Source organism: Vicia villosa, linkage group LG1 (assembly GCF_029867415.1).
Source record: "Vicia villosa cultivar HV-30 ecotype Madison, WI linkage group LG1, Vvil1.0, whole genome shotgun sequence".
Lineage (NCBI taxonomy): Eukaryota > Viridiplantae > Streptophyta > Magnoliopsida > Fabales > Fabaceae > Vicia > Vicia villosa.
This window is the reverse complement of record NC_081180.1, coordinates 244916967-244941127: the sequence shown is the minus strand read 5'-3', so window position 1 is coordinate 244941127 and position 24161 is coordinate 244916967. Positions and strand designations below refer to the sequence as shown.

The 24161-nt window shown below is 35.3% G+C and overlaps 2 protein-coding genes across 2 annotated transcripts; both read right to left on the bottom strand.

Annotated features, from left to right (window-relative positions):
- Positions 1–1150: 1150 nt before the first annotated feature.
- On the bottom strand, positions 1151–2325 carry LOC131598313 (uncharacterized). The gene is made up of 3 exons (XM_058870931.1): positions 1737–2325; positions 1555–1656; positions 1151–1428 (listed from the first exon to the last, which is right to left on the bottom strand). Exons 1-3 carry the CDS (start codon positions 2323–2325, stop codon positions 1151–1153), a joined length of 969 nt encoding a protein of 322 aa, XP_058726914.1.
- An 18956-nt stretch (positions 2326–21281) lies between these two features.
- Positions 21282–21894, bottom strand: LOC131624920 (protein PELPK1-like). The gene has a single exon (XM_058895848.1). The coding sequence runs from the start codon at positions 21833–21835 to the stop codon at positions 21512–21514; it is 324 nt and encodes a 107-aa protein (XP_058751831.1). The 5' UTR covers positions 21836–21894; the 3' UTR covers positions 21282–21511.
- Positions 21895–24161: the final 2267 nt, after the last annotated feature.

The window sequence follows — 24161 nt, the reverse complement described above, 5'->3', positions numbered from 1 at the left end:
ATCCCATTAAAATTTAGCATAAGCCCAATAACCAAGTTCATATATATATATATATATATATATATATATATATATATATATATATATATATATATATATATATATATATATATATATATATATATATATATATATATATATATATATATATATATATATATATATATATATAGAGAGAGAGAGAGAGAGATGGTCGGAGCCCAAAAAAAAAGCAAACTCTAAAGAGTCTAAAATTTCTAAAGCATCATCCTTTAAGAGGGGCTTCAAAAAACTCGGTGGTTGATCAAAAATAGTGGAAATGTTTGTCATGCAACCATGATTAGCTAACATATTCGCGCATTTATTCGATGCTCAGTAGGAATAGGATATTATCACAACCTCATGCTCATCTATAAGTTGCTTGATATTTCGCAAAATAGCAACATACTCTATATGCCTTATCATGCCTTCTTCAATAGCCTTTACTATTATTGTCGAATCTACATTAACTTCTACCCTTCTAATTCCTAGGGTCTTAGTTAATTTAGGCCTTCAAACACACCCCAATTTCCGCAAGTAACGCACTACACTCGCCTAGGAATTTTGAGAAACCTATCCTCTAAGCACTCATGTGATCTCTAACAAGACCTCCACAACCAGTCATCCCATTACTTTTGCTAGCACCATCAGTATTTAGCTTTGTTGTAGTCACCACTAGAGGTTGCCATTAAACATCTCCTCTTATTATTCTTTCTCCCTCCAAAGATTTATAAAGAAGAGCTTTAGCATACTCATTCTTCCTTTGAAGAATATGCATTATCGGTTCATAAGGGTGCTCAAATTCTTCGATATGAATTTCCTTATTTCGCCATTCTCATAGAGTATGACAAGCAATAACCCACGCCACCTTCCGATTCTCGTTCCCAATCCCACAATAATTAAGGTTTATGGTTAACCAATCTTTGAGATTCAAAGAAAAGCACTCTTCCAGAATATTACTAGGCACCAAACTTCTCCATATATGCATGATTTTAGAGTAGTCACGCAATGCATGGAGAATATCTTCACAAACTGCACCGCAAAGCACACATCTCGCATCCCCTAAACCTTTTTTACTTTTTCTGAAATTTGTTAGAAGTCTGTCATGTTTAAGCAACCATATAAAACTTCGTCATCTCTTTGGCACCTTTAATTTCCAAATCAACTTCCACTCTTCATCAATGGTTCTGTCCTTGTATCCTTTTACTTCTCGAAACATTTCTCGCACTGAAAAATTACCATCGCCAGTACCTGCAAAATAAAACACATTAGAGGTTTCTCCCTCACACGGAGGCACACAAGATCGAATCTTGTCAATCCAATGTGCGGGAAGCCAATCATGCAGAATGTCAATATTCCACTCTCCATGATGATCAACTAAGCCACACACTCGAGCTCCACAGAGGTTATCTGGAGTTGTAATATCAGAATTATTTAAGCAGTATTCAGTTCCCAACCATTTTTCACTTCAATTGATAATGATTATGCCATCCCCAACTGTCCATCTTCCTGTGTTCCTCATTATTGGCAGCAGACCAGTTATGTCTCTCCAAATGCTAGAGTCAGTTCCTTTGGCTCTCCCAATACTCATTCCATTTGAACCTGATATTTTTTTTTCAAAACTTGACACCAAAGCTCCTGCAAATCCGTACAAACATTCCAACTCAACTTCATAAGGCACACCACATACAGAATATGGAGATCCCTTAAACCTATACCACCCAACTCCTTTAGTTTTGTTAAGGTATCCCATCCTATAGCATGTATCCTTTTTTTATCATTGTTATCACCCCATATAAATTTCCTTTGTAACTTATGAATATCATCAATGCGCGATTTAGGTATCATGTTTGTCATCACCGAATACAGCGGAATGGCTTGAATTACACTCTTGGCCAAAGTTATGCGCCCTGCCAATGACAAACAGTTTCGCTTCCAGCTATTAAGCTTAAAGGCTACTTGATCCAAAATGTATTGAAGATCCAGTTTACGCGGCTTCTTACCACTAATCGGGACTCCAAGATACTTTCCAAAGCACCTTATTACTCTAAAGTTATAAATCTGCAACAATCTTGTTTGCATATCCTGAGTAACATTTTTAGAGAAAAGAATACTTGTCTTCTCATGACTAACTTCTTGTTCGGACATGTCACCAAATTCCCTCAAAAATTTCATGACACAATGCATATGTTTCTCATCAACTTCTTCGAATATTAATAGTAAATCATCAGCAAACATGAGGTGAGAAATCACTATCTCTCGTCTACCAACTTTAATCCCCTTCCACTTTTGGGAAAGCTTGTCCATGCACAGAACAAATAAGTAAGGAGATATTGGATCTCTTTGACGGATACCCCTCTGAGGTCGAAAATAAGTGTTCCTAGCACCATTCTAATTCACATTTGTCTCCACGCTTGTTACTGCATGCATTATCACATTGATCATATGATCAAGAATTCCAACTTCTTAAAGAACATTCCAAATGCACTCCCAACTCAATTTATCATAGGCCTTGGAAAGATCTACTTTTATGGAAAAATATCCCTTCCTCCCTGTAACTTTCTCCATTGTGTGCAAGACTTCTGATCGGAAAAATAGCAAGTGTACTATTTTGCCTCTATAGTAATAAAGGGAAAACTCCCCGAATATCGATCTCAAGGACTACGTGATATTATAGAGTTAGTAGGAATTCAATTAAACAAAAAGCCTTGGGGTTTTGGTTTTTATGAGTACGAATTAAATTGCAAATAAACTTAAAAAGGTTAATTTAGCCAAATATGAGTAACATGCCAAGGTAGGTGTGTGCATTAACATGTAACAATTCTGAACCCTTGTTTCATTAACAAAATTCAACTTATCAATTACCGGTTCTTAAGGGTATTTGCTCCTAAGTCCTTAGTGGGCAAACCTTTGAACATTGAAATCCTAATCCCAAAGTCCTTCGAAATTAGTGATCAAATCAAGTATTATTATAATCAAGAATAATCCGGTTACTATAGGGTATCCCTAGTCCTAGGTGATATCTACTATAGTATAATGGTATAAAAACCCTAACAATGGATGTCAATCCTAATTGTCAGACATAAATCAATCCAGTTGGTCCGACGAGGAAAGCATTAAAAACCTTATACCATTAAATTGAACATGAAAGAGAAATATGTTATTGAAATTCGGAATTCAAAATCATCACAAATGTTAATCAGGGACACCCCCCCTAGCATTGGGGGGTTTAGCTACTCATATCATCCAAAGAAATTACAAAGATATCAAATAAAGACATTACAATAGAGATGATGAACTTTGATCTTCAATGGCTTCCGCTCATGAGAGTTCTCTGTTCTTCTCCAATTGCATAGGCTTCCTTTCTCAATCCTCCAATTCTTCCTGTGGCAAAAAGATCCCTAATTCCTCTTGAAAACTCTCCTAAATAGTGCAGACTCACTTAAGTTGGTTGGAAATCCCAAAAACACCCTTGCAGGCAAACCACTGGACAAAATCACAAAAATCACTGAAATCAGCGTCAAACCCAACACGGGCCGTGTTGTGCAACACGGGCCGTGTTGTGCAACACGGTAGGGGTGTTCGCGGTGCGGTTTGGTTCGGTTTTGAGCATAAAAGTCATCCTAACCGCGAGATAAAAATGCATGCGGTTCGGTTTGGTTCGGTTAATTTTTAAAAAGTCATCCAAACCAAACCAAACCAAACCAATGCGGTTAGGATCGGTTCGGTGGGCTGCGGTTTACACCATAAAATAAAAATATACTGAAATAAAAAAAGGGAAAATAATTCATTCTTCCATACATATATTACATATATTACAGTACCATTAAAAAGAAGTTTTTCATACTAATTACACCAAAACAATTCATTCCTCCATACATGTATTTTACACCAAAATTACTTCTATATAAGTGTATCATGTATTTTACAGTACCATACTATGTATTTTACATATACTACATACTAAATTACTAATATAACTTCAGTTATTCATACTACATACTATATACAGTTTTTCATACTAATAAACTACATACTAACTAATAAACTACATACTACATATACAAGTATCAGATAACTTCAGTTCTAAATATTAATACAACATTACAACTTCAGGACTAAATATTATCAGTACTACATATACACCAAATGCTTCTCTAGAATGAGTGAGAGAGAAATCAGAGAATGAAGTTGAAATGTTGAATAGGAATGAAGAATGAAGGAATAGTATTGCAATTGGATTGGAAATATAATAAATTAATTATAGAAATTCAAAAGTTTAGTTAAATATGCGGTTCAGTTCGGTTTGGTTCGGTTTTGTGAAATGAAAACCGCAAACCTAACCGAACCGTGCGGTTCGGCCCAAAAATCATCCAAAACCATCCAAACCAAACGCGGTTTTTTGCGGTTTTCGGTTTGGATTGGTTCGGTTTGCGGTTTTCCTTTTGGATTGGTTCGGATACGATCACCCCTACAACACGGGCACCCGTGTTGGTCCCCTGTCATTTATTTTTCAAGATCCAAGTCCCAGGCTTAGCAACACGGGCCGTGTTGAGCAACACGGGCACCCGTGTTGCACCACTGTTTTTCCAACTTCTTGCGCCCTCTTCCTGACACGGCCCGTGTTGGGCAACACGGCCACCCGTGTCAGGCCTCCTGTAGCATGTTTTTGAAATTCCTTCGAAACTCCGAGTTTTGCACTGATTTACTCCGATTTCTCCATATGAACCTGAAAACATTAAAACATACAACCAAAGCATAAAATGGCGAATAAAGAAATAAAACACTCAATAACATAACTTAAACATACTTAAAAACAACGATAAATATATGTGTGAAAACCACTGATCAAACCTTAGCAATAATGATATTCTCATGTATTAATCTCCTCGGAGCAATCCGATTTGAAACGGCGAAATCAACTAATTATGCATATGCTTCTTCAATCTACATACAACCAAGTTCATATTTTAGTAAGCATGAAAGTTCTATATAAACACTAAGGATATTTAATGAAAAAGCAACGTGGGACTTGTTTAAAACACAACAACACATTCCAACTATAACCCGTGTATGTAGTAAAATGAGTAATGTTAAAGACCTAGCCACCAAATTTGAAAACTATGGATCAAAGACATTGTTAAAATTCACCTTTAGATATGTCTCTTCTCATTGAATGTATCAATCACTATTGTTGAAACAACAAGAAGAAACAAAGGAATTCTGCAAAAGTATACATGTTCCATACAACATTTTTTTGGAACATTTTTCTGGAGCAATTTGGTTATAAAACGTTAAGATTAATAGGACATATATAACTACATCAATGTTATTTTTACACTCTTTCCTACACCAAATACCTACACCTAGGGGTGAGAATAGGTCAGACCGACCTACAGGGGCCTATGACCTAATGTAATTTATTTATTAATAATGATTTAATTAATATGTTTATTAATAATCCAAATAACTCTAATTTAATTATCTCCTCGACCCGACTAAAGCTATTAGTCGCATTAGACGAGAGATAAAAAATAAATAAAATTTAAAACACATTTAATTTGCTGCCCGCGACGATCGAATCTATCGATCTGAGTAACCAGCAATGCCCCATCAATCCGTTAGCTATACTGATCAAATCTATTGATCATCGCATCTAACGGTGACATATCAAATCAGGGTTGTACGCCCAAAACCTAAAACACACTAAACCACGATACTACGGATTTTCATCCTTTTCAACCAGACAATTCAAAATGCCTTTCAAATCACAACTTTCAAAACTACGACAGGCCATTCAAAAAGCCTTCAAACACCTTCATATCAAATTAAAAGGCGTACAACCCTGTGCCCGAACTACGTTGACTCTGATTCTCCATAAGGAGATACGTAGGCACTTTGATAACCAAGGCGAGTCCCCTTCCCTAAAATCTCAATTTTTCCCCTATTCACTTCCTTAGCTATTAACCTTAACTTTTAGCCATAAAACTTGACCCTTAGATTCAAAGCCAATAGGAAAGGGTTGAGGGTGCCTAACACCTTCCCTCGACCTGATTATAATAACTTACCCGGATCTCCAAACTGCGTAGGGTTTCCTATTCGCCCTTCAGAATAGGTGGCGACTCTAGAATCTTTATTTTTAGGGCAGGTTGCTACACATGCAAGGTCGAATTCAAACCCTCAAAAACAACACAAAAGCATCAAAAAAAAATTGTGGTTCCCATCAAGAAATCTGTTAAAAATTTCAAGAAGAACGACAATGTGAACAAAGGAAAACAGATTTTATGCTTTGACGAGCATTGTCAAAGGGTGAAGAATTGGAAAAAGGAAAGGAAGAAAATTAGAGAGGTGTTGGAAATAGGGGAACAAGCAGAAAATTTTTTCTACCCAGTTGAGATTCGATCACATGAAGGGAAGGATACTTGTAAGGTAGGAGCCTCTTCTCAATCCAACATGAACAAGCTTTTTTTGAAGCCGAATTATTTGTCAGGAGGCTTACCTTTAACTTGTGAGTCAATTTCAAGTACCAATATCACAAATTGTAACAAAAGAATATTTAATGGAGTGCTGAATAAGGCGGCGGAGGGGCTGTGGAATTCAATGGTCAATTTGGGAATCAAGAACATTTTCGACAAATTCGATCCAATAGCAAAAGTAAAGGAGATGGAACATAGGGACACCAAAGGGGAAATAGGGATGACGGGGACCAACATTCGATCACCCCCATGATTATATTTTCCTTAAACTTGAGAGGAGGAGGAAATCGAGCCAAGAGGAAGAGAGTTGGCTACCACATTCAAAAAGGGGATGTAGACATTTGCTTCATTCAAGAGACAAAGTTAAGTGGCATAGAGTTTAATGTTGTAAAAGAAATGTGGGGTGATAACCAAGTGGAGTGGTCGCATTTGGATGCCAACGGGGCGTCGGGAGGCATTCTAACGATGTGGAAAAAGGATCTCTTCAACCTAGCCTTTAGTTTCCGTGGCGAGGGTTTTCTAGGTCTTTGCGTGGAGAAGGATGGAAATCTTATTTACTTTGTGAATGTTTACGCTTCTTGTGATTTAATCACGAGGAAAAGGTCTTGGGATAGGTTGTGAGTTCAAAAACAACAATTCTAAAGGCTCTTGGTGCATTGGAGGAGATTTTAACTTTATCACCTCTTTAGAAGAAAGAATTGGGATTTCTACTCGTAGCTATAGGAGGGAGATATTGAGCTTTAAAGAGTTTATAGAGGACATGGAGTTGGTGGATCTTCCTACCATAGGAGGCAAGTTTACTTGGATAAAGAGTAATGGCAAATGTATTAGTAGGATTGATAGATTTCTCTTATCGGATTGTCTTGTTGAAGATTGGAAGGTGGAGGCCCAATATATTGGTGAGAGGGATGTGTCCGATTATGCCCCTATTTGGTTGAAAGATAATAGAAAGGATTGGGGACCCAAACCTTTTAAGTTCAACAATTTGTGGTTCAAACATGAGGATTTTAACACCTTTGTGGAGGAGGAGTGGAAGAAGATTGTTATCAAAGGAATAGGTGATTATTGCTTGGTAGAAAAGTTTGAAACTCTCAAAAACCGGTTAACTTGGTGGAATAAGAATGTCTATGGGTGGATAGACCTCAAAATCAACAACGATGGGAAAGAATTGCATTCTTTAGATAACGTGTTTGTTCATTTTGCAGGTAACGTTCCGGAAGATGTTGTAGTAAAAATAACAAAAGTGGCGGAGGATTTTTGGGATAATATTAACAAGAGAGAAGGAATGCTTAGATTGAATTCGAGACCACTTTGGCTTTCTGAAGGTGGTGACAAGACTCGTTACTTTCACAATTCCCTAAAAGATAGAAGAAGAAGCTCTATTTGTTCCATTGCCACATCGGAGGGAAGAATGGAAGGAGTTGAAGACATTAAAGAGTTCACTTTCAAGCATTTTGAAAACTTCTTTAAAGAAGAAATTTCTTTTAGGCCGGAGCTTAGAGGGACCAAATTTAACTCTTTATCTTCGGAAGGCTCATTGGCCTTAGAGAAACCATTCGAGGAAGATGAAGTGAAGGAAGCTATTTGGTCGTGTGACGGAAACAAAAGCCCGGGGCCGAATGGTTATTCTTTGGAGTTCTTCAAAAAGTATTGGTATCTAATTAAAGGAGACATCATGAAGTGTTGCAATGATTTTTATCATAAAGGTACTCTTGTTAAATCCATCACTTCTTCTTTTCTTGCTCTCATTCCTAAAAAGAAGAATCCGTAAGACTTGTTTGAATACCGACCAATTTGTTTAGTGAGGAGTATTTACAAGATTATAGCAAAGATGTTAGCGGCGAGAATGAGAGGTGTTGTGCATAAGTTGGTCTCTATCAATCAAACCGCTTTTGTCCCGGGAAGAAGTATGATGGATGGGGTGCTTTTGGTTAACGAAATTCTTGATTGGGCAAAAAAGAAGAAGAGGGGGTGCTTATTACTTAAAGTGGATTTCGAAAAGGCTTATGACTCGATTTCGTGGAATTATTTAAGGTGGATTTTGGTGATAATGGGATTTGGCAAAAGATGGTTGAAATGGATGGAATCTAGTATCTTTAATAATCACATATCCGTGTTGGTAAATGGAAGCGCAACAAAAGAGTTCAAGGTTCAAAGAGGCTTACGACAAGGTGATCCCATATCACCTTTCTTATTCGTCCTTGCTATGGAAGGTTTAACCGCTCTAACTAAGAAAGCGGTGGAGGTGGGAGACTTTAAGCCATTCAAGTATGGAGCAAATGACTTTGTGGATATTTTACAATTTGCGGACGACACCATCATTCTAGGAGAACCCACTTTTGATAATCTTTGGAGTTTAAAAGTGTTGTTAAGAGGTTTTGAATTGGTTTCCAGATTGAAGATCAACTTCCAAAAAAGTAATCTTTTTGGAACCCATATTGGAGATTGGTACATCAAGTCCGCAACAACTTTTCTTGCTTGCAAAAAAGGAAGCTTTCCGTTTAAATTCCTTGGTATTTGGGTAGGAGATGGTGCTTATAAGAAAAAGGTGTGGCAAGAGGTGATATATAACATAAAATCAAGATTATCCAAGTGGAAGGGAAGGAACATATCCATAGGAGGGAGGGTGACTCTTATTGGATCCGTGCTTAATGCTATCCTTATTCTTACTCTCTCTTTCTATAAAGCTCCGAGTAAAACTATTCAAGCGATAAGAAGTCTTCTTAGCAATTTTTTATGGTGCGGGAACGTGAAATCAAAGTGCATCCATTGGGTAAAAGTGTTGGCTTCAACCAAGGATCTTTTAAATCGGGATGATTCTAGATGGTGGAGAGATATTATTCTTAATGACTTCAAAGAGGATGATCTGGGTGAAGGGTTCACCGATTGGGTTAAATGTGACTTCAAGAAAGGTAATAACATTCTCTTTTGGCATAGTTGTTGGTTGGTCGATCAACCGCTTCGTGTTTCTTTTCCGCACTTGTTTGATCGTACAACCAACAAATTATGTGTGGTGAATGATATTCTTAATTCGAACAATGGTGACACTTGGTGGAATTGGGAAGCCATCTTTGGTGATGATGTTTTGATTCATATGGTCCCGAATGCCACTTCCACCACCATGCACGTAACGGGCACGGCAATTGGGGAAGATCTTAGGGTTTTAATAGAGCTTCTTCAAGGAGTTGGACATATCGGCAAAGGATGAATTCCATTGGAATCTCACTTCTAACAGAGATTTCACGGTGTCTAGTATCTCGCACATGGTGTCTAGTGCAAAAGATATAGCTTGGCCAATCTCCACCATCAAGTTGTTGGATGTCATTTGGAAGATAACCATTCCGGCAAAGATCAAGATTTTCTCTTGGAGATTCCTCATCAATAGACTACCGCTAAAAGATCAACTTGTTAATAGAGGTGTGTCTATTTTATCTTCCATTGATTGTCCTTTTTGTTCTAATTTTCCGGAATCTTTGGATCATCTTTTCTATCAATGCCAAGTAACAAAGGCGGTTTGGAATAGAATTTATTTGTGGTTGGGCAATGACGCCAATTTTTCTCAAGAGGAATTCAAGAGCTTCGGGAGGATCCAAGAAAAGGTGAAAAACAACAACATTAAAGCAATTCTAAACACTATATGGATAGCTTTAATTTGGTGTACTTGGAACATGAGAAATACAATCATTTTTTATAGTGGTCTTTTTAGTCACGATGAGGTGATATCAAATATTTTGTATTTTTCTTGGAGATGGGTTAGTAGTAGGGAATCCTCGCGTAGGATCAATTTTTATGATTGGTACAAATTACCATTACTTTGTAACAATTCTACCTAGTGTGTTCTCGATGTATGAGTTGCACCCCTAGGGCGATATCTTATATTCAATTGCTTATTAAAAAATATATATATTTTTTTCAAATTTACCTAGGCTCTGTTTGGTAAAAATAACGGTTGACTGATAAGCTAGCTGGTAGCTTATAGCTTATGACTAATGACTGATGGCTGATGGCTTATAGCTTATAGCGGATGATTGAGACTGATAGTTTATAAGCTAATTGAAGTGTTTGGTAAAATTAGCGGTTCAATTAACTTATAAATGTAAAATGACATAAAAGATATTTAATATATAATTATTTTATTTTAAATTAAAATAAATTACAAGAGTTAAAAATATATTTTAATTAAAATAATAAGGATAAAAAAAAGAAAAAAAAACAATAAGCTATAAGACATAAGCTAAAACGCTATTTGAAAGAGCGTCTGGAAAATAAGCTATAAGCTAGTAAAATAAGCTATAAGCTCGTGATGAAAAGACTGTTACCAAATGGGTCTAAATTATCATATGAGCTTATAAGACATAAAACATAAACTATAAGTTCGAAAACATGTTTTAACAAACAGAGCCCTAGTCAAAACAAACAAACAATTAGGAATCTTAAATATCATGTTTCTTGCCATTTGCAAAAAGACATGTAATTAATTATAAATGAATGAATAAGGTTTTGAAAAAGTTTGCAAGTTCAATTTGAGCAGTTATAATAACATGGTTATCAAATTGAAATCACGTCAGCTATACTTTATCATGATTTTGGGTAATATCAAATATAGCAACATGACCACGTGAATCACTGCAACTTGTTTTTAAACCTTAAGAATGAGAGAAAATGGATAGCAAAATAGTGTTTATCGAAGGTGATGCAATATTACTATTAAACAAGTCTCACATGGATCGTTGTTTAAATGGAATAAAATAATGATGGGCCTAATAGACTGGACTATTTGTGTAGCTAATGGACTTTTGGTAAACACATGTATTTTCAATAATATTCCTATTTAAATTATTCTAATAATATTATTAAAATAAAATTTAAAAAGTTATTATAAGTATTTATAAAATAAAAAGTAATTAATTTTAATTAAAATTATATAAAATGTGACGTGGTGTTCGGGACCAAAAACTTGGGTTTTAAAATAGGGGGACTAAAATTAAAAAAATAAAATAAAATAAGGGGATCAAAAGTGTATTTATGCTTTTAATTTATTAAATAATGTTCAACTTACCTTTTTAATCTCTTAACTAATGTTCCAGAGACATTTGTTAACATTTCCCTTAAATTTATGCCAATTTTACATTCAAAAGAACTATTTATATTTCATTATAATTTTACTTTTATGCCAATATTTTAACTTTTATTTTAAGTATTTTTCATTCATGCAATTAGGGCTGGCAATGAACCAAACTAATTTAAAAATAGTTCGAAATTCAATTCAAAAATTAAATCGTTGAACTAGGTTCATGAACCAAATGAGCTGAGTATGAGCTAAAAATTAAGTTCGTTAACTAAATGAGCTGACTTTGAACTATACATAGTTTGACTCGTTAGGGTTCATGAGTCAACTCGATTATATATGAGATATATTATATTGTTTTTAAGAGTATATTTAAAGATTTGCTCTATATCATATTTTATTTTAATCTAACAGTTGTAATTGATAATTTATATTCTCAAGTGAGCAAAATATCTCTACAAATAAAATTAACATCGTATAAATTTCAATATTTTTAAAAAATATTGATTTAAAATGTCATATATTCCTGGTAAACACATATATATAATAGATTTTAAAAAATTACTTTTAAGTTCGTGAAATAAGCGAGTTGAACCTAACAAAATAAACCTAACGAGTTGAACCGAGATGTTCGTGAACTTCTAATAAGTCGACTTTTAGCAGAAAAAAAGTTCGTGATAAACTCAAACTCGAAATCAAACTCGGTCAATTCTTAACGAGTCGAGTTTGAGCTAAAAAAAATTCGTCATGAACTTGAACTCGGACTCGAAAAATTCTTAACGAGTCGAACTGAGCTGAGGCGAATTCGACTCGACTCGACTCATTTCCATCCCTACATGCAATTTCATTTTATGTATCTAAAGGATTTCTATCAATTTTACTCCTTTAGTGTTAAGCTTCATATTCATTTACAATTTAAGTATTTTTATTTTAAAGAATCACAATTATTCATTTTATGTATCTAAAGGATTTCTATCAATTTTACTCCTTTAGTGTTAAGCTTCATATTCATTTACAATTTAAGTATTTTTATTTTAAAGAATCACAATTATTCACAATTTGCAAGAATACATAGGTGACATGTTGGTTTTTGTATAATTTTGGTGGTCTCAATTAAAAAAATACGCTTAAATAACAATAAAATTGACATATAACATGGGAGTCTTCCATTAAGTAATACATTAATTTAAACACAACATGTGCTTCAATATGATACATAATCATAAAGTACAAACAAACCCCAACAGAAACACCATCAAATAACTTAAACATATTTTTAACAAACACACTTAATAGTTAGAATATAGTAGATAGATTTCATGAAATTTATAGGTAATTATGGCTTAGGAATCTGAGGAATTCCAGGAATATTAGGAAGACCTAAGTTTGGAATTGTTGGCAATTGTGGCTGAGTAGGAAGTGCTGGAAATTGTGGCTGAGCTGGTAGTGCTGGCAGATTAGGTATTGGGAGTGATGGCAATTCAGCTTTGGAAACTTGATGTATGTGTAGAAGGTTACGTGCTCCTTCAACATTTGTGATTGATGAAAATGTTATGAGTAGAAGAAGTGGTATCATGAATGACAAAACATTGATGGAAGCCATTTTTTTTGAAGCTAGAGAGATGAATATTATGTCTATGTGATGATAGTTTTGGTGTGTTTGAGGTAATGATGTTTTGTGGCCTTTTTATAGACAAAGTTTTGTGTAGCATGTGATTGTGAGGATTGGTATTGTGTGGTTTAGTAATTTTCTTTGATTAATTTAATCTCTTACATATTCTTTATTAATTAAAGTACATTTAATGGAATTTATTTAAAAATATTTAGTACATGAGTATAACAAAATTTAAATTTTACTATTTATAAAATTTGATTTATTTGTATTATATATATATATATATATATATATATATATATATATATATATATATATATATATATATATATACATATATATATATATATATATATACATATATATATATACATATATATATATATATATATATATACATATATATATATATATATATATATATATATATATATATATATATATATATATAAAGACATATTATATGAGAATGCACATTTTTTATATGAGAATGTGAGAATGAATCTGAACCATTAGATTTTAAAATAAAGGATGGAGATTATGTGAGAACATTTTTTTCTCTCTCCTCGATGATTAAAATAAATGATGTAGTAGAAAAAAAATTCCCACATAATCTCCACCATTTATTTTAAAATCTAATAGTTCAGATTCATTTTCACATTCTCATATAAATAAGATATTTATATAAAAATTACAATAAAATAATACAAATTACAAAACTTAACTTAAATTTGTAATTGTAAATAAAATATTTATATAAAAGTTACAATAAAATAATACAAATTACAAAACTTAACTTAAATTTGTAAGAGTTACATCATTGCAGAAAAATGAGTGAATTATGATGAGAAGATATTCTATTAAAATACCAAAGTTTGGTTGCACTGATAGGATATGTTTGATATAAAGTTGGAGAGAGAAGTTTAAGAGAAAATGCTTTCTTCTTCTAAATGGTTTGAAGAAAAATGCTAAAAAGAAAAGACCCACTTGTTTTTCATTTCTGTCCTAATATGGAACCAAAAAAAGAAAAAGAAAAAAAAAGAAAGGGGAATTATTTTTGGGTTGTTTTTTTCACTCTTCCGTGTATATGCATCTATATAAACATTATTTATTTAAAAGTTAGTCAGTGGTTCGGAGATACATCTCTGAACGCTTTTGTTTTAAATTCTGCAACAGGCCTCCCCTCTTCCTCTTTCTCCATTTTCCAAAAAGTTCTCAAAACAAATTATATGAGCTCTACAACATTATTCATCCATTTATTCAAGCTTATATCATTAGAGCTATACAACATCCAAGTTTCTCCTCCTTTCCAGCATCTCAAACATTCAAGTTACTTCTCATCACTTTGATTAGGTAAGTATTCAAAATGTATTTTTTTTTTTATTTGCAGTTAGTTGTTTAGGCCACATTAGTTATTTTAGTTACATTATATAGTAGTTTAAAAGAAATTGATAAACTACAAGAACATGCATTGAGTGTATTCAAAATTTATCTCTTTTTATTTTTTGATTTGCAGTTAGTTGTTTAGGCTACATTAGTTATTTTAGGCACATTATATAGTAGTTTAAAAAAAATCATATACTACAAGAACATGCATCGAGGAATTTTGGAGGGTAAGGGCAGAAATGTCTGCCATGGAAGAGAATCGCAGGTTTGTCTGAAGACGTATCTCCAAATTTGCTCTGAACTAATTTTGAAGATGCATCTCCGGATTTGACTGAGGCAAAAATTTGGCTGCTTTTGTAGAACTTCTAGATTTTCCTGACGTATTGTTTTTCTCTGTGTTAGTTTATAAAGCAGGTGCAATGAATGAAAACAACAGTACTAGAAGAATAAGGCTTGGACGTGTGTCCTAAACCGCTTAGGTATGACGTGAGAGGGCAACAACCAAGACCACGAGGCCACGAGTTGATGATAACTCATTTGATGGTTCGCAACGCCGAGGTTCCCAACCGTCTGGTTCTCATAGTTGCCTCTCTCAAGCATCTTCTTACCCTTATACGAGCCTCTTCTTACCCTTGATTAAAAGGACACATGAGTGGCTTTTGAGGTCGTCAGACCAATTTTTTTCCTAACATTACTAATACAATATTTACATATCTCTATACGCTCCTAAGCAGTAGAGGGCTCAACTACATTACCCATCTCATCTAAATTTTTAATAATCTCCATTTTTGAAAAAGAGAAGAACTTAATACATGTACTTGGGATGTCGATGGATGGAAGGCCGGGAAAAAGTATGAAGAAGCTTGAAGGGAGACTCCGACTTCAAGAATATGGAAAGCTGAATGAAACATAAATGTGAAATGGGGATGAATCCCCCTTTTATAAATACCAAGTTCCTAGGTCTCATAGGTTATCATTGCCTTGGTGTAGGTGCGCGCCAACACTTGGTTAATTGAGACATCCACAACTCATGATTCATGCATGCATAAGATCAACGACTCACAATAATCGTGTCTTCCCTAGAAAAGTGAGGATGCCTAATCATTAAATGATACATGTGCCTCCATAAGAAACGCTTGAGGGACTCGCCCAAAGCAACGGTTAAGGGGACTTGCCCCGTGCAATGATTGAAGAACTCTCCCTAAACAACGCCTAAGAGACTTGTCCCTTGAAATTCTTAAATGATTCATTTCCATGGACTTCACTAAAATCGTTTCCCGTTTAAGTTAATCACCTCATCTTTCTCGAGTTTTGTGCTTGAGGGACTGTGGACTAGGATAACTTTATTAGGCCTAGAAAGTAGTAAACTTGAAGGGCGTGGAAAGAAGCAGCCTAAGGGGCCAAGAAAAAATCGGGCAGGCGCCACCCTGGATAACCCAACTACGACCTGGGTCGCCCAATCCAGATCCCTGTTTAGTGGCCTATCAAAACGTAGCAGGCATGGCGTTGTTAAGAAACAATCAAAACGTAGCATGAAGAGAGAAAATTGTTCTCCCTATAATGGACGAAGAACCAATCTTCACATAGTCCCACAAACTCGTAGAGAAAGTAGGAGAAATTATTTCTTCCTCTCCACTATCCTATCCAAGAAATCTCCTATATATAATTCAAGGCTTAGAAACTCATTGACTAATTCCGCAAAATCTAGCATACAGATTCTCTTGCAACCAAATACAGGAACAAACTCTCCTTTGATTGTCTTTCACAAATATATAAGTGTATAATTAATTTGAACGATGGTTACGATTTCAATGAAGAGATTGCTTATTCATTCTAAAATATCTAAAATTTCAAGAATTTTCCTATCTTATTTAAAAACAATTATGTTACATTTCATCCTCTAAAGTTTGGATAACATCATCTTAACCATGAGTCTTCCATTTACATTAATTTAGTCCTCGGAAAGAATATACAACATCAAATAGGTCTTTCAAATATCACCACAATTTTACCACTAAATTTTTAAGTAATATGAAATATTTAACCATGAAAGCCAAAACTGATGGCATTAATTTTTTTTTAATAAGCAATGAAATTAATGATCCAATTTGTTTGATATCTTTTATAAACCAGAGACCAAATGTGATGAGTATATCTATAATATAAAAGTTTAAAATAAGAAAATTTCTTTAGCCACCTCCCTATGGGGGTCACCCCCAGCGAAAAACCAAAACTACCCCTGCTTCGGAAATGAACTTCCGAAGCGCTTTTTTTTTGAATTTTTTTGTCTTCGGAAATGAACCTCCGAAAATGTCAAAACCGTTAATATTTTTGGAAGTTCATTTCCGAAAATATTTCTGCATATACAAATTTCCCTCCTTCACTATTTCATCATTTTTCTCCAACACTTTTCCAAACCCTCTCCAAAACCCAATCAATCTCCATCCATTTTTCGTCCTAAAATCAAGTTTCAAATCGTTGATCACGTTAAAGGGAGCATAGAAAGCTACAATTTCAGGTAAACATCACTTATTTCATTCCTTATTTCACTACATTGATTCAACAAAATTCTGCTGAACACTGATATAATTCGGAAGTTCATTTCCGAAATATGTTACCTAACATATTTCGGAAATGAACTTCCGAAAATAGGCCTGGCAGTAAAAAAAAAAACAGTTTTGGCCAACTTTTGATAATTTATTCATTTGTTAGGTATGGTGCATCCGGACAACATTGTGCAAGACGATGGAGTATTAGTTCCAGAAATTGTCAACGATAATAACGATCCGGTTATTGACGTTACTCCTATGATCAATGCGGTCGATGTTCGGCAACATTTTACAATTGATCGGAGCTTCGGCGATCGCGAACAATTGCTTGATTGGGTTCGGAAGGAAGCTAACAAAAATGGATTTGCAATTGTTATTTTAAGGTCGGACAACGGAAATAGTAGGCGGAAAGCTTTCGTTGTTTTGAATTGCGAACGGGGTGGTAGTTATGTACAATCAAACCGGGTGCTAAAACACGAGGACACGGGGTCGAGAAAGTGCGGGTGTCCCTTTAAGTTGCGTGCTACTCGGAGGGTTGATGATTTGTGGCGGTTAACCGTAATTTGTGGAATTCATAATCATGCCTTGGATTTCAAGTTACACGGACATCCAATGGCGTGTCGTTTGTCCCGCGAAGAGAGGAATGTGATATCGGACTTAACGATAGTCAAAGTGGCGCCTCGCAACATACTTGCCGATATGAAGCGTAAGAAACCGGATAGCGTTTCAAATATCAAGCAAGTTTACAATGAACGGCACATTCTCAAAGTGTTGAATATGGGTCCTCGGTGGGAAATGCAACAACTTTTGAAACTACTAGGCGATAACAAATATGTTTCAAGCTTCCGAACCTCCGAGGACAAAGTTACGGTGCGTGATATTTTTTGGACTCATCCCGAAAGTATCAAATTATTCAACACATTTCCAACCGTTCTTGTGATGGATTCGACGTACAAGACCAACAAGTATAGGCTTCCGCTTCTAGAGATAGTCGGTGTTACCTCGACGGACAAGACTTATTCGGTGGGGTTTGCTTTTTTGGAGTGTGAAAAAGAAGACAACTTTACGTGGGCCTTGGGAATTTGCAAGTCTTTGTTAGTTGATCAAGCGGTTATGCCAAACCTCATTGTCACCGACCGGGACAATGCTTTGATGAATGCGGTCGATACCGTCTTCCCGACATCTACCGCTTTACTTTGCCGGTATCACATAACTTGCAACGTGAGAAGCAAGTTGAAACCCGCGGTTGGGACAAAAGATAGGCCGGATGAAAACGGTAAAGTTGTTAAAGCCGGTGTTGTGGTTGATAGGATAATGGCGGCATGGAGGGAAATTTTGGATGCCTACTCCGAAGATGTGTATACCGAGAAATTGGTACACTTTAGGTCATTGTGTGGTTCCCTTAAGACTTTTTGTCATTATGTCGAATCCACCATTCTTGACAAAGTTAGAGAAAAAGTCGTGTGCGCTTGGACAAATCGAGTTAGACATCTTGGTTGCACCACGACTAACCGAGTTGAATCCGCACATGCGGTCTTCAAGAGGTGGTTGGGTGATAGCAAGGGAGATTTGTGTCGGGGATGGGACACCGTGAACCAAATGCTTGAAAATCAACACAATGAAATTCAAACATCGTTCGGTCGGAGCAAGACGGTTATGGAACACCGGTTTAAAGGGCAAATTCTATTCTCCCAATTGATTTACAACATATCTCGAACGGGTTTGAATTTTTTGTTTCATGAAGCTAAGCGGTCGGAGACGACGGGGCCGGATAGTTCATTATGTGGGTGCACGATTAGAAAGACATACGGCCTACCATGTGCTTGTATACTTGCAAAAAAAAGAATTTGAATTCACCCATACGCATGGATGAGGTAGCCGACCATTGGAAGAAACTTCATTTTGATGATTTTGACCCGCCGAAAGAAAATGACTCCAAAATCACCATCTCCGACGAGTTGGAAGTGATATTGGAGAAGTTTGCTAAAGCGGACGACACAACAAAAATGCATATAAAAGAACAATTGCGAAAGATCGCATTTCCGGAGACCACCGATTTGAAACCGCCATCTCAACCGGTTAAGACTAAAGGTGCACCGAAAAAGTCCAAAATTACACAAGATGACACATCAACAAAACGATCTCCTTCCTACTTTGAACATGTTGATGCATCGTTACCGGAAATTCATGAGACACCTAAGTCCAAGTGTAGTGGTAACAAAGGTGCCCGTATTTCGAAGCCACCTCGCACACCGCCGATAAAAAAAATCACCCATTGTCTAAATTGATGAGATGCCACTTTTTATGCACAAATATATCGATAACATCGTTGATGTTGGAGGAGAAGGCAATTGTGGATATCGGGCCGTTGCGGGTTTGCTCGGTAAAGGGGAAAATAATCACACTTTAGTCCGACGGGAACTTCTTGGGGAGTTGACTTCGTATCGGGACATCTACGGCCGACTATATGAAAATCAAGAAAAGTTTGCAAAAATTCATGATTCACTTGTTCCACCACTTACCGGTATCGCTCCGGTCTCGAAGTGGATGTCATTCCCCGATATGGGTCATCTCATAGCAAGTGCATATGATATTGTATGCGTCGATTTGACGAGGTTTGGACTATGTGAGACTTTCTTTCCACTTCATAGTCGACCGCCATTGGACTCGTCGGGCCGAATCATATGCATCGGGTATCTACGATCGCGGCACTTCGTCCAAGTGTTTTTGAAACCGGGGTGTCCTATACCGGCTACTTGTTGTCAATGGACCGCACATCGTTCAAATGAGGCGGAGACTTGGCCGGATCCTTTTGTTTCAAGAATGGCGGAGTTTGAAGAAATGATGAGCCAAGAGCGCGAGCAAAATAGAGAGCGGTCGAAGAATGAGCCTATTTTGGACTTAGGATCCACCGATTGGTTCGGTGAATTTTAGTTTGTTCCGGATCGTTTTTTGTATGTATTGTTGTTTATCATGTAAAATCGGACCGATTCAATACATTTATAATATAATTATGTTTTATGACTTGCTTGTCTAATTTATGGTTAATGTCAATTCCATATGTTCAATTTAGACAACACACTAAGCAATCAACAAAATGCAAAATTTATGTCTGTTTCTGCATAATTCGGAAATGAACTTCCGAAATATGCTAGTCTGCCTCCTATTTTCGGAAGTTCATTTCCGAAATGTCCCCTGAGGCAGGATAAGGTTTGTTAGGCCATCAATGCTCCAATAAGTCTATAAATACACACTCTTCTTCATCCTCTCCACACCACAAAACACAAATGACACAAACCTACCCCCACCTAGCATTCGTCTACTTTGAAACCGGCTACCCGATGCCGTTCCAATTTCGCTTCTCGCGCGACACGCCGTTTGCGGAGTTGATACCGTCGCTCAACACGCTTTTGCACTATCCCGAGAATCGAAAGGTTGTCAAGCTCGAGTACCGCTCGCCATCGCTTAACGACGAGGGAGGCATTACGTTCACACCTTTTGAGATCAAGAACGACGAAGATTTGGCGGTTTTGTGGACAACGTTCGACCGATTTTCTTCGAAAGGCCCGATCGAGTTGGACGCGAAACTTCAAAGATCGGCGGACGATGTTATCAAAATGTTGACTCATCCCCACCTACCTGTGATCAACAATATGTAACTTTAATTATATGTAATATTATCGTTGTAATCTTCACCCGATTAAATAAAGCGAATTGTTGTTGTTTTTCATTTTCTTCTGTCCAGACATATTTTCGGAAGTTCATTTCCGAATTCCCCAAGGGGGGTGCGTTCGGAGATGAACTTCCGAAACACCACATTTTCTGAAAAAGTAACTTTATTTCGGAGATGCATCTCCGAAATCAATATTTTATATTAAAAAAAACACGTTTTCGGAGATGCATTTCCGAAAACACCTTTTTTAAGAAAAAAAGTACAGTTTCGGAAATGAACTTCCGAAACAAGGGGTATTGTGGTAAATTCACCAGGGGTGGGCAAGAAGGTTGGGAGGTGGGTGAAGAAATTTTCTAAAATAAACCTTCATTCTTACACAAATAAAAGTCATGATAATTAACAATTCAATATCAAATTAAATAACTCCTGCATGGTCTTTATATTAAATGAAAAAAAAAAAAAAAGACATGAAATTAAATATATTACACACAATAACTAATTTAGGCCACATTAATCAATGATACAAATCACAGTCAACAATATGTTGTAGGAATAAAAACACACCCAAACAACTTTAAAATTGAACACAACATGTGCTTCAATATCACACACAATCATAAAGTACAAATGAAAAACCTCAAATAACATAAACAAACTTTAACACACTCATTAAATAGTTGGAATATATAGTACATATAATTCATAAACTTTTGAAGTACTCCCTATTTATGGTTTAGGGCCAGATGGAACAGTAGGCAACTCTGGCTTAGGAATTTGAGGAATTTCAGGAATCTTAGGGACAGTTGGTACAACCGGGACATCAGGGATTGGAACACCTAGGTTTGGAACTGCTGGCAATTGAGGTTGTGGTGGCAATGCAGGTAGAGTAGGCAGTGTTGGTAGAGTTGGTACTGGTAGTGTTGGCAACTCAACTTTGGAAACTTCATGCATGCTTTGAAGGTTACGTGCTCCTTCAACATTTGCCATTGATGAAAATGTTATGAGTAGAAGAAGTGGTATCATGAATGACAAAACATTGATGGAAGCCATTGTTTTGGAACTAGAATGCTTAGTATTATAGTTTTGGTGTGTTTGAGGTAATGGTTTATGTGTGTTGTGGCTTTTTATAGAGAAAAATACTAGAGGTTTAGGGCTAAAACCTTGTAACAATTTGTCTAAGTCACACATTTAGTTAGCATTATTGTATTGGGTCCCAAGACAAGACAAGACAAGTCCAAAATAAACTACACGTATCATTTTTCTTTTTGTTCATATTCTCAAGAAAATAAGATTATACAGTAATTTAGGGTTTGAATCCAATACTATTATAATACAAAATTCAACTCATTAGGGTTGCTTGTCTTGTCGACATGAAAATATTTAAGAACAAAATAATTCAAGCAACAATTATTATGAAAATTATTATTTATCAAATTATACATTCAATTACAAAAAGTACTATTGATAAAATTATATACTTATAAATATTAAAATAAAAAATATTATTGTTCAAATTATACACTCAATAATATTAAATAATATAGTCAATTAATTATTATTCAATTTATTAGAATTAATTTAATAATTATTCTAACACATATACGAGTTCATGCTTAACCTATCATAACATATACTTTAGTGTGGATCATAGGCTATATAGAGTGATGGCTAGTTAGATTTTTCATTATTTTAAAATGGATCATCTTGACATCCTCTCATATTTGAACTCATATTTAGTTAATTATTAAATAAAAATTTAATTAGCTTTTTAAATTTTATTTGATTACATAATTAATACTTTTAATTTGATAAATAACTAATATTTATATATATATATATATATATATATATATATATATATATATATATATATATATATATATATATATCAATTTTTAAAAAATAGACTCAAACTTACAACTAAGATTTGAACTTTTTATTTTAAGAATACATTTAATTATAATCAATTTGTGTCGACATGGTGCCACACAGAAGATTCCAAAAGACCTAACTTATATTTTGGATTGTAGTCATATGATTGAAGGAAGTAATGCCAAGCTTACAACTATTATCATTTGTTTTTAGCAAATAATTTACATAAAAAAAAATTGTAAATAAAAATTTATTTTAAGAAATAACGAAAAATTATGGGAACGTAAGTCTTTAAAAAAGGTAAAAAGAAAAATAAGAAAATAAAATAAAAATATAAAGTTCTTGAAATTTTACCAAAAATTTTCTATCCTATAAACAGATATTGTGTAACTGGATTTTCCCTTTCTTATTAGTATATGTTGAATGTTTATTTACTAAAGTGTAACTAAAGAGTTGAGTAATGGAGCATACCTCTAACATAAAGTAATCAACAATAAACTTTTGAAGATAAAAACATAGGACAGTAGGTACCTAATAAGCCAATAAAGATAAGAATTGGTTGGCTCTTGTTTCTGTTTTAGATGTTTGAGAACATGTAAACTTTTGTCATATTAGAAGGTTGAGATAACAGAATAAGGCCCATATCTAAATAAACCACAACAACAAGGTAAGATATGAGCTGTGTTATGTTATGGACAAATTCAGTGTGTCTGTATTTTAAATTCATGTAGCTACATTTCTTAGCCAGATACACCTGGCTTCACTTTCTTCACTCATATGTGATAATTCTGGGGAATTTCTTATCACACCATATGAGATAAGGTATTCTCCGTCTCATAAAAAATGTTTTGTACTGACCTGAGAATCAGAACTAGAAAGGATCACGAACACCTTGCACAGTGTTGATGATGACGAGGAGGAGGGTGTACCTGCAAGGTACTCCACACGATCAAGTCAATAGGAGCACATATATGATTTAGTGTTTAGGGTTATGAAATTGTGTTACATGCCCCTCTCGGGTGAGAGAGTTTATATATTGCCCCTAGCGCGTGGCTAACGGTCCGGGTTTTGACCTGGATCATGGATTTAGGCCCAAAACATGTGACTGCCAGGATTTTAGGAGTAAACCTAGGAATCATGGGAGACTGCTCGGAACCAGCTGTCAAGCGAGTAGAGGAGCGATCCTGGTCGACAAGGGACGCGATCCGGGGAGACTGATATTCGATCGGTGAAGTCGGAGCTGGTCTGGTCGTCCTGACCGTGGCAAGCTCAGCGCCGGGCAGAAGAGATAACGCTCTTTCTGCCCATAAGTGATTGTGTCAGGGTCATTGGGCCGCCCTAGAGTGGATATGGATTTGGCCTTCCCTTCTGTCGGGTCAGTCTAGAACATGTCTTATTTTAGAAATATATGGTTTTTATAAATATGATTAAATGAATTGGTTTTAGTAAAAATAATATCTTTTATTAGAATACTCTTATTAATTGTAGTTAATAGAGTAGTTGA

Coding starts and splice junctions, on each gene's coding strand:
- LOC131624920 (XM_058895848.1), bottom strand. CDS start 21,835: ATGGCTTCCATCAATGTTTTGTCATTCATGATACCACTTCTTCTACTC.
- LOC131598313 (XM_058870931.1), bottom strand. CDS start 2,325: ATGGACAAGCTTTCCCAAAAGTGGAAGGGGATTAAAGTTGGTAGACGA. Junction 1,657..1,736: donor AAAACTAAAGGAGTTGGGTG/GTATAGGTTTAA, acceptor ACGGATTTGCAG/GAGCTTTGGTGTCAAGTTTT. Junction 1,429..1,554: donor CATTTGGAGAGACATAACTG/GTCTGCTGCCAA, acceptor TTACAACTCCAG/ATAACCTCTGTGGAGCTCGA.